We start from the raw sequence: 12,020 nt of genomic DNA on the forward strand, positions 1-12,020 counted from the left end.
GACTAGAGGAAGAGGAAAGCGCCCAATAAGGACACAGCATCCATCACTGACTAGAGGAAGAGGAAGAGGAAAGTGCCCAATAAGGACACAGCATCCATCACTGACAAAAGGAAGAGAAAAGCGCCCAATAAGAACACAGCATCCATCACTGACTAGAGGAAGAGGAAAGCGCCCAATAAGGACACAGCATTCATCACTGACTAGAGGAAGAGGAAGAGGAAAGCGCCCAATAAGGACACAGCATCCATCACTGACTAGAGGAAGAGGAAAGCGCCCAATAAGGACACAGCATTCATCACTGACTAGAGGAAGAGGAAGAGGAAAGCGCCCAATAAGGACACAACATCCATCACTGACTAGAGGAAGAGGAAAGCGCCCAATAAGGACACAGCATCCATCACTGACTAGAGGAAGAGGAAAGCGCCCAATAAGGACACAGCATCCATCACTGACTAGAGGAAGAGGAAAGCGCCCAATAAGGACACAGCATCCATCACTGACTAGAGGAAGAGGAAAGCGCCCAATAAGGACACAGCATCCATCACTGACTAGTGGAAGAGGAAGTGGAAAGCGCCCAATAAGGACACAGCATCCATCACTGACTAGAGGAAGAGGAAAGCGCCCAATAAGGACACAGCATCCATCACTGACTAGAGGAAGAGGAAAGCGCCCAATAAGGACACAGCATTCATCACTGACTAGAGGAAGAGGAAGTGGAAAGCGCCCAATAAGGACACAGCATCCATCACTGACTAGAGGAAGAGGAAGTGGAAAGCGCCCAATAAGGACACAGCATCCATCGCCTCCTCTCCTCCACCTATCTCCTCCTCTCCCCCACCTCTCTCCTCCTATATCCACCTCTCTCCTCCTCTCCGCCACCTCTCCTCCTCTCCTCCTCTCCCCAATGCATCTCCACCTATCTCCTCCACCTCTCTCCTCCTCTCCCCCACATCTCTCCTCCTCTCCCCCACCTCTCTCCTCCTCTCCTACACCTCCCATCCTCCTCTCCCCAACCTATTGCCTCATCTCCTCCACCTATCGCCTCCTCTCCTCCTCTCCTCCACCCATCTCTTCCTCTCCTCCACCCATCTCTTCCTCTCCTCCACCCATCTCCTCCTCTCCTCCACCTATCGCCTCCTCTCCTCCACCTATTGCCTCCTCTCCTCCACCTATCTCCTCCTCTCCCCAACCTATCTCTTCCTCTCCTCCACCCATCTCCTTCTCTCCTCCACCCATCTCCTCCTCTCCTCCACCTATCTCCTCCTCTCCTCCACCTATCGTCTCCTCTCCTCCACCTATTGCCTTCTCTCCTCCACCCATCTCCTCCTCTCCTCCACCTATCTCCTCCTCTCCTCCACCTATCGCCTCCTCTCCTCCACCTATTGCCTCCTCTCCTCCACCCATCTCCTTCTCTCCTCCACCTATCTCTTCCTCTCCTCCACCCATCTCCTTCTCTCCTCCACCCATCTCCTCCTCTCCTCTACCTATCTCCTCCTCTCCTCCTCTCCTCCACCTATCTCCTCCTCTCCTCCACCTATCGCCTCCTCTCCTCCACCTATTGCCTTCTCTCCTCCACCCATCTCCCCTCCACCCATCTCCTTCTCTCCTCCACCTATCTCTTCCTCTCCTCCACCCATCTCCTCCTCTCCTCTACCTATCTCCTCCTCTCCTCCACCTATCTCCTCCTCTCCTCCACCTATCTCCTCCTCTCCTCCACCTATCGCCTCCTCTCCTCCACCTATCGCCTCCTCTCCTCCACCTATCTCCTCATCTTTTCTACCTATCCTACACTACAGCACCACCGTACCACAGCAAACTGCCAGGGCATCCAGCAATGAGGCAACAATCTTTCTAAGGAATGTTGGCTTGTGCAATCAATGTGTGTCTGAGTGAGAGAGAGAGAAAGAAGGAAAGAGAGAGAAAGAAAGAGAGAGAAAGAAAAAAAGAAAGAGAGAGTGTGAGTGTGTGAAAGAGAGAGTGAGTGTTTGACCGTGAGAGTGTGTGTGTGAGAGTGTGTGTGTGAGTGTCTGTGTGAGAGTGTCTGTGTGTGTGTGTGTGAGAGAGTGTGTGTGCGTTCGTGGTATAAATATGTCAGATCTGATCAAAGAAAGCTGGTATTTGGTTGCTAGTCTGTCACTGTCACTTCCTATTAGCTGATGACTTGTCCTGAAAGACAGATCAGTTGGGGAAAAAATTACATTGATTTATACCAAATAAGATATATCACTCAATCGTTTTCTCCGCCTGCCTGCCTGCCTGCCTGCCTGCCTGCTGCCTGCCTGCCTGCCTGCCTGCCTGCCTGCCTGCCTGCCTGCCTCTCTCTGTGTGTGTGTAACACCCACTGTGTGGTAATACATAAGAGATAGCCCTCCCCCTCTCAGCCACGGTTCAATGAGGCAGTTCTATGCTAGTGTTATGAGCAGGGTTTAATGGTTTGTAATGGCTGAATCAGGAGGACGTTGGAAGGCAGACAAGGGCATATGGTTTTGATTTGCAGTCTTGGAAGGACATCAGATAACACCCAAATCAATCACCGTGGCGATAAATCAGATTTAACACAAATATGATCAAGCCAGCCCGTGACATCATCGCTCAGGGGCAGAGAGAACAAACACAAAACTAGAACGAGTGTGTGTGTGTGTGTGTGTGTGTGTGTGTGTGTGTGTGTGTGTGTGTGTGTGTGTGTGTGTGTGTGTGTGTGTGTGTGTGTGTGTGTGTGTGTGCCTCATGTGTGTGCACTTAACAATATGCTAAAGTTCTATCCTTTCATGAAATTCACAGAAGCCTTTTATCTGTCACTAACAGAGACAATGGAGTCAGGAACAGTAATGAATTACACCAACCACTGAGAGCCTATCATCACTGTCTATCTCTCTGTATTGGCCTTGTGGAACGTCTATCTCTCTGTGATGGCCTTGTGGAACATCTATCTCTCTGTATTGGCCTTGTGGAACATCTATCTCTCTGTATTGGCCTTGTGGAACATCTATCTCTCTGTAATGGCCTTGTGGAACATCTATATCTCTGTATTGGCCTTGTGGAGCATCTATCTCTCTGTGATGGCCTTGTGGAACGTCCATCTCTCTGTATTGGCCTTGTGGAGAATCTATCTCTCTGTATTGGCCTTGTGGAACGTCCATCTCTCTGCAATGGCCTTGTGGAACATCTATCTTTCTGTATTGGCCTTGTGGAACATCTATCTCTCTGTATTGGCCTTGTGGAACGTCCATCTCTCTGCAATGGCCTTGTGGAACATCTATCTTTCTGTATTGGCCTTGTGGAACATCTATCTCTCTGTATTGGCCTTGTGGAGCATCTATCTCTCTGTATTGGCCTTGTGGAACGTCTATCTCTCTGTATTGGCCTTGTGGAACATCTATCTCTCTGTATTGGCCTTGTGGAACGTCTATCTCTCTGTATTGGCCTTGTGGAGCATCTATCTCTCTGTATTGGCCTTGTGGAGCATCTATCTCTCTGTATTGGCCTTGTGGAACGTCCATCTCTCTGTATTGGCCTTGTGGAGCGTCTATCTCTCTGTATTGGCCTTGTGGAGCATCTATCTCTCTGTATTGGCCTTGTGGAGCGTCTATCTCTCTGTATTGGCCTTGTGGTTACGTCTATCTCTCTGTATTGGCCTTGTGGAGCATCTATCTCTCTGTATTGGCCTTGTGGAACGTCCATCTCTCTGTATTGGCCTTGTGGAGCATCTATCTCTCTGTATTGGCCTTGTGGAGCATCTATCTCTCTGTATTGGCCTTGTGGAACGTCCATCTCTCTGTATTGGCCTTGTGGAGCATCTATCTCTCTGTAGTGGCCTTGTGGAACGTCTATCTCTCCGTATTGGCCTTGTGGAGCGTCTATCTCTCTGTATTGGCCTTGTGGAGCGTCTATCTCTTGTGGAACATGAAACATATAGAGGAAAACTGAGAAATACAACAGTGCTGGAGCGTGTTTACTGTGTTGTTCTGTGTATGTGGCAATATCTGCTTGAATGTGTAATAATACCACTAATCATCTAGAAATGTGCAGAGAAAACAAATTGCAGACCCCAGGGTCAAACTACACAGCAGCCCTATTTCATCACAACTAAAGCTCTCCCTCTGTGTCCCTCCACCCCCTCCACCCCCCCTCTCTCTCTTGCTCTCCATCTCTCTCCCCTGTCACTCTTTCTCCCCCCCTCCCTCTCTCTCTGGTTAACCCCCCTCCCTTCCCCCCCCGCCACACACACATATACACGCAACACCCCCCCGCCACACACACATATACACACAACACCCCCCCGCCACACACACATACACACAACCCCCCCCCCCCCCCCCGCCACACACACACATATACACACAACCCCCCCTCGCCACACACATATACAAATATACACACAACCCCCCCCTCGCCACACACACACAAACGTTGACATACTCTGATATTCCCTCCACTTTCTATAATTTTATGAATTAACACACACACACACACACACACACACACACACACACACACACACACACACACACACACACACACACACACACACACACACACACACACACACACACACACACACACACACACACACACACACACCTGGCTGTGCTCTGGAGGAATCAGTGCTCCAGCGTTCAAGTGTTCACATCAGCCTTAACTCCCACACACTGACCCTAGGAATAACAAGACCCACTCTGGAACACACAGCACGAGGAGTGCCTAGTAGTGAGGTCTCTGGTGATGTGTCTGTGCATACATATTTACAACAATGGGTTTTGTGTACATTGGAGTGTGTATCCTGCTCGACACTTTGTATGTTGTGTGCATGTGTGTTACTGACCTTGGAGCGTGGAGGAGCGTGGATGAACCATGTGTGTTACTGACCTTGGAGCGTGGAGGAGCGTGGATGAACCATTTGCAGTCCACAGCCTCTGTAGCTAACGCCTTTCCATCTCTGGTGATCTGATTGGACTCCACTATCCCCTCTGGTCCTCCCATGTCAAACTCACAGACTGGAGACACACACACACACACACACACACACACACACACACACACACACACACACACACACACACACACACACACACACACACACACACACACACACACAAACAGTGAATAGAGGCAAATTATGGGATTCGAACAAAGACAGAAAACACACAACGCAATGTAACACAACGCAATGTAACACAACACAATGTAACACAACACAACACAATGTAACACAACACAATGTAACACAACACAACACAATGTAACACAACACAATGTAACACAACACAACACAATGTAACACAACACAATGTAACACAACACAACACAATGTAACACAACGCAATGTAACACAACACAACACAATGTAACACAACACAATGTAACACAACACAACACAATGTAACACAACACAACACAATGTAACACAACACAATGTAACACAACACGAACACAACACAATGTAACACAACACAATGTAACACAACACAATGTAACACAACGTAACGGAACATAACACAATGTAACACAACGTAACGGAACATAACACAATGTAACACAACATAACACAACACAATGTAACATAACACAATGTAACACAACACAACACAATGTAACACAACGTACACAACACAACGTAACACAACACAACGTAACACAACACAATGTAACACAATGTAACACAACGTAACATAACACAATGTGACACAACACAATTTAACACAACACAATGTAACATAACAAAATGTAACATAACACATGTAACACAACACAATGTAACATAACAAAATGTAACATAATACAACAATACAACACAATGTAACATAACACAATATAACACAACACAATGTAACACAACACAATGTAACATAACAAAATGTAACATAACACAATGTAACACAACACAATGTAACATAACAAAATGTAACATAACACAATGTAACATAATACAACAATACAACACGTAACAAAATGTAATATAACACAATGTAACACAACGTAACATAACGTAACATAACATAACGTAACACAATGTAACACAACACAACGTAACATAACATAACGTAACACAATGTAACACAACACAATGTAACACAACACAATGTAACACAATGTAACACAACGTAACACAACACAATGTAACATAACACAATGTAACACAACACAATGTAACACAACGTAACATAACATAACGTAACACAATGTAACACAACACAATGTAACACAACACAATGTATCACAACACAATGTAACATAACAAAATGTAGCATAATACAACAATACTACACGTAACAAAATGTAACATAACACAATGTACACAACACAATGTAACATAACAAAATGTAACATAACACAATGTAACACAACAAAATGTAACACAACACAATGTAACATAATACAATGTAACATAACAAAATGTAACATAACACAATGTAACACAACACAATGTAACACAACACAATGTAACATAACACAATGTAACATAACAAAATGTAACATAACACAATGTAACACAACACAATGTAACACAACACAATGTAACACAACACAATGTAACATAACACAACAATACAACACGTAACAAAATGTAACATAACACAATGTAACAAATAGTCAGAGAGAGAGAGAGAGAGAGAGAGAGAGAGAGAGAGAGAGAGAGAGAGAGAGAGAGAGAGAGAGAGAGAGAGAGAGAGAGAGAGAGAGAGAGAGAGAGAGTACCTACAGGGCAAAGGCTGGGGCACCCCAAGGTCTCCAAAATCCGGATCTGAAGAACAGGAAAATAGAGGGAAAGGGGAAAGACAGGGAGAGACAGACACACATTTTTAATAAGGAATCACGCACTGTATCCTAACAAGGGCAGTAAGCTAAACATTCAGGTAGAACGACCTATCACTAATGCAAAAGCCAACTACAGCACATGAACAAATGTGCTGTGCATCCAAACACATTTTCAGATCAAGTTTAAATTGGCTTTTAGTGACATGGAGCTAATACCTTCCTTAGTGGTAGACAGCTAATACCTTCCTTAGTGGCAGAGAGCTAATACCTTCCTTAGTGGTAGACAGCTAATACCTTCCTTAGTGGCAGAGAGCTAATACCTTCCTTAGTGGCAGAGAGCTAATACCTTCCTTAGTGGCAGAGAGCTAATACCTTCCTTAGTTGCAGAGAGTTAATACCTTCCTTAGTGGTAGACAGCTAATACCTCCCTTAGTGGTAGAGAGCTAATACCTTCCTTAGTGGTAAACAGCTAATACCTTCCTTAGTGGTAAACAGCTAATACCTTCCTTATTGGTAGACAGCTAATACCTTCCTTAGTGGTAGAGAGTTAATACCTTCCTTAGTGGCAGGGAGTTAATACCTTCCTTAGTGGTAGAGAGTTAATACCTTCCTTAGTGGCAGAGAGTTAATACCTTCCTTAGTGGTAGAGAGTTAATACCTTCCTTAGTGGCAGAGAGTTAATACCTTCCTTAGTGGTAGACAGCTAATACCTTCCTTAGTGGCAGAGAGTTAATACCTTCCTTAGTGGTAGACAGCTAATACCTTCCTTAGTTGTCGGTAGAACCAGCGTTTCATAGCGTTTGAGATTACCTTTTGGAACTGATCTGATAGCAAACTTGTGAACACTGAATATAACACTTTAATAATGTTAAGTAGATTGCCTGAGTTGTAGAACTACCTTCTGGGCATTTCTCTAGTCACACATGTCACTACAATACCTTGGCGATGGAAACTCATTTAGAATGTGTGTGTGTGTGTGTGTGTGTGTGTGTGTGTGTGTGTGTGTGTGTGTGTGTGTGTGTGTGGAGGTCAACTAGCCGCTACTTGCTGTCCCCTGATTTGACATCACCTTACATGGACGCACGTTCACATGCACACACACACACACACACACACACACACACACACACACACACACACACACACACACACACACACACACACACACACACACACACACACACACACACACACACACACACACACACACACACACACACACAGACGGACATCTTCCATCATTGTATAAGGGGAGGAGATGTTGTTTGTAATGTGAAGTCGAAAGTAGAATATCTGTGGAGGAAAAGTCTCCTAAAATTATTCAAAATCTTAAAAACCTTGAGCGCTAATCCAAATAAAAACCTGCATCAAAGCCCTAATAAACACATGTTTATTTATTAACCGTTCCTGTCAGATCTTCAAAATTAGACTTCACGCCAAAATCAACTGACGTTTTTTTCACACCTCAATACTGGTCTGAAGTCGAACTAAGTCCATAACATTTTTCTTTTTTTTTAACGTATGGAAGCTTCTGACACACTTTGATTTAGTTTTTGTTTGTGTGATCTATGCCTTTATAGGTACAGATAGGAAACCCTTCCACTCAGATCCTGTCTGGCCATATATGGGAGTAAACATTAACAAGATGATGTCAGTGTTCTATGGCTGTTGTGTATTGTCTTTACTGAACCAGCTTCAGGCATTACGCACATGACATCACCGGTCTGTGAGTGTGTTTCTTCTTGTTTCTATCCACTAACAGCATTAAACATGTCCAAAATGCATTACAGTGGAACCACCAGTTCACTTTCATTTTGCAGACGACACAGTGCTTATATTTTTTATGCCGCAAGCCATGTTCAGCTAAGGACAGCACCCTCACAAAAACCGTGCATTTGCCCTGATTGGCTCAAACTCGATCCAGCTACAAAGTCAGTGGCAGCTGCTCGCTGATTGCACAGCGTGAGCACCTTGTCTAGTGGAACCCTTCTCCAAGTCCATATCATTGTTCTCCTTTCTAACAGTGATCCAGTCAGAGCCTCAGTCTACAACTCCAGAGGGAGAGAGAGAAAGAGAGAGAGGGAGAGAGAGGAGAGAGGGAGAGAGAGATAGAGAGAGAGAGAAAGAGAGAGAGTAAAGAGATGAGAGAGGGAGAGAGAGAGATAGAGAAAGATAGAGAGTAGAGAGGCATAGAGAGTAGAGAGGGAGAGAGAGAGATAGAGAAAGATAGAGAGGAGAGAGGCATAGAGAGTAGAGAGGGAGAGAGAGAGATAGAGAAAGATAGAGAGGAGAGAGGCATAGAGAGTAGAGAGGGAGAGAGAGAGATAGAGAAAGATAGAGTGGAGAGAGGAGAGAGGCATAGAGAGTAGAGAGGGAGAGAGAGATGGAGAGAGATAGAGAGAGGAGAGAGAGGAGAGAGGGAGAGAGAGATAGAGAGAGAGAGAAAGAGAAAGAGAGAGAGTAAAGAGATGAGAGAGGGAGAGAGAGAGATAGAGAAAGATAGAGAGGAGAGAGGAGAGAGGCATAGAGAGTAGAGAGGGAGAGAGAGAGATAGAGAAAGATAGAGAGGAGAGAGGAGAGAGGCATAGAGAGTAGAGAGGGAGAGAGAGCGATAGAGAAAGATAGAGTGGAGAGAGTAGAGAGGCATAGAGAGTAGAGAGGGAGAGAGAGAGATAGAGAAAGATAGAGAGGAGAGAGGCATAGAGAGTAGAGAGGGAGAGAGGAGAGAGGCATAGAGAGTAGAGAGGGAGAGAGGAGAGAGGCATAGAGAGTAGAGAGGGAGAGAGGGAGAGAGAGTAGAGAGGGAGAGAGGAGAGAGGCATAGAGAGTAGAGAGGGAGAGAGGAGAGAGGCATAGAGAGTAGAGAGGGAGAGAGGAGAGAGGCATAGAGAGTAGAGAGGGAGAGAGGGAGAGAGGAGAGTCATAGAGAGTAGAGAGAGTAGAGAGGGAGAGAGAGAGATAGAGAAAGATAGAGAGGAGAGAGGAGAGAGGCATAGAGAGTAGAGAGGGAGAGAGGAGAGAGGCATAGAGAGTAGAGAGGGAGAGAGAGATAGAGAAAGATAGAGAGGAGAGAGGCATAGAGAGTAGAGAGGGAGAGAGAGAGATAGAGAAAGATAGAGTGGAGAGAGGAGAGAGGCATAGAGAGTAGAGAGGGAGAGAGAGAGAAACATTTTTCAGAAACATTTTGTTTTTTGTTTCTGATGTTGCATTTCTTTGGTTTTCTCAAATTTGCTTTTGATGCTGCTTTTTAGAATATGCAATTGATGTTTTGAGTAGCTGAATTGACACCTTCTTTATTGTTTTTGGTATTGTGAGTTGAAGAACTGTATAGAGTTCATCATTTCATTTGAGTTCAATGTTTCAATGAATCTCTCTGCACTGTTTGGAGCCCATCTGTACGATTGGTTTATGTTGTAGAGTTTATTGGGCTGTTTTTTGAATGAATATTGCCGGTTAATTTCTTCAGAAACATGTTGATCTGACTGTGATCTGACAATGGTGTCTGTGGTCTGACAGTGAATGCACTAATGGAGGAGGGGTCGATGTCAGTGATGGCATAATCGACTACACTTATCCCAACAGCTGAGCAGTAAGTAAACCGACCTAAAGAGTCCCCTCTGATTCTACCATTAAGCATGTATAGGCCTAAGGCTTGACAGAGATGCACTAACCCCTTCCCATTTTTGTTCAGTATTTGGTCAGGACTGTTCCTATTATTTATAAAAGGGTTACTGTACAAGGAGGGGTGTCCAAATGTGTGGTGGTTACCTCCCGCATCAGTGTAGTCAGGCTCATAACCTGATCTTGCATTGAAATCTCCACAAAGAAGCACTTTACCCTCTGTCTGAAATTGAATGATTTCTGTATGGAGATTGTCAAAAAAACTGGTCATTATAATCATTGGTCTGACCACATCTGCATGGGGAAACATTAATATGGCAGTGAATGCACTCAAAGAAAAAGCCCGCAGAACATTGTATGCGATAAAAATGAAATTATTCAAAATCAACATCCCAATTAAAATTTGGACCAAAATATTTGACAGTGTAATCGTACCAATAGCTCTTTATGGACGTGAGGTTTGGGGGCCACTCAAACTGGACTTTAAAATGTGGGACAAACATCCAATTGAAGCCCTACATCCAGAATTCTGTCGTAAAATTCTACAAGTCCAGAGAAATACATCAACTAATGCATGTAGGGCAGAATTGGGCCGCTTTCCAGCGGTAATGAAAATACAGACAAGATCATAAAAATGTTGGCTACATCTAAATTCAAGTCCAAATTCAAGTCTGCAATTTAAACTAAATTGCTATTTGGCTCTAAACAGAGAATATGAATTGGCTGATTATCTCTACTCTGTCAGAGATACGAAGCAGAGACAGATCCTTACCAAGTACAGGCTGAGTGACCACCGATTGGCAATAGAAACCGGCAGACATAAAAAGACATGGCTACCCATAGAGGAGCGTGTATGTGGTCACTGCACGACAGGGGAGGTAGAGACAGAGAGGCACTTTCTCCTTTACTGTCATAAATATTCCTCACCAAGAGATTGATTATTCACAGAAATGATGACATTTATTCACAATTTGAACTCATTAAACACAGAGGAGAGAGAGAGATTTACATTCTAGTCATTTAGCAGACGCTCTTATCCAGAGCGACTTACAGTAGTGAATACATACATTTCACACATTTTTTTTTCTCTTTTTTTTTTTCGTACTGGTCCCCCGTGGGAATTGAACCCACAACCCTGGCGTTGCAAACACCATGCTCTACCAACTGAGCCACACGGGACCAGAGAGATAAAGATAGAGGAGAGAGAAAGAGAGGAGAGATAGAGAGAGAGGAGAGAGCGATAGAGGAGAGAGAGAGAGAGAGAGAGAGGAGAGAGAGATAAAGATAGGGGAGAGAGAGAGCGGAAAGCTCACTCACTACATCAAATAATGGTAGCTGGCAAAGGGAGGATAACATCCACGATCAAAGGAGAAAGTGGAAGTGGGAGTTGTGCATTTACATTCATAATGAATCACCACAGACACACACACACACACTAACACACACAAGGTTGGACATACATTCAGATAAAAAGAACCGAACAGGCCTCTTTCTCCTCCAGAATGTCTCTGATAAAGTAGAGTAGAACATTAACACAAAGAATATCCTGCTGCTTCCATCACAGTAGCTCTCTCTCTCTCTCTCTCTCTCTCTCTCTCTCTCTCTCTCTCTCTCTCTCTCTCTCTCTCTCTGTCTCTCTCTCT

The 12,020-nt window shown here is 44.5% G+C and overlaps 1 protein-coding gene across 1 annotated transcript in view; it reads right to left on the reverse strand.

Moving 5' to 3' along the window:
• The window catches only part of LOC106590614 (neuropilin and tolloid-like protein 1), a 158,803-nt gene that overhangs the window by 33,255 nt on the left and 113,528 nt on the right, over positions 1–12,020 (reverse strand). The window contains exons 5-6 of the mRNA XM_045710960.2: positions 6,701–6,742; positions 4,867–4,994 (exon numbers count right to left, since the gene is read on the reverse strand). Of these exons, the coding sequence (XP_045566916.1) occupies positions 4,867–4,994; positions 6,701–6,742 (170 nt within the window). The remainder of the gene's footprint in view (positions 1–4,866; positions 4,995–6,700; positions 6,743–12,020) is intronic.

This window comes from Salmo salar, chromosome 29 (genome assembly GCF_965601325.2).
Source record: "Salmo salar chromosome 29, fSalSal1, whole genome shotgun sequence".
Classification (NCBI taxonomy): Eukaryota; Metazoa; Chordata; class Actinopteri; order Salmoniformes; family Salmonidae; genus Salmo; species Salmo salar.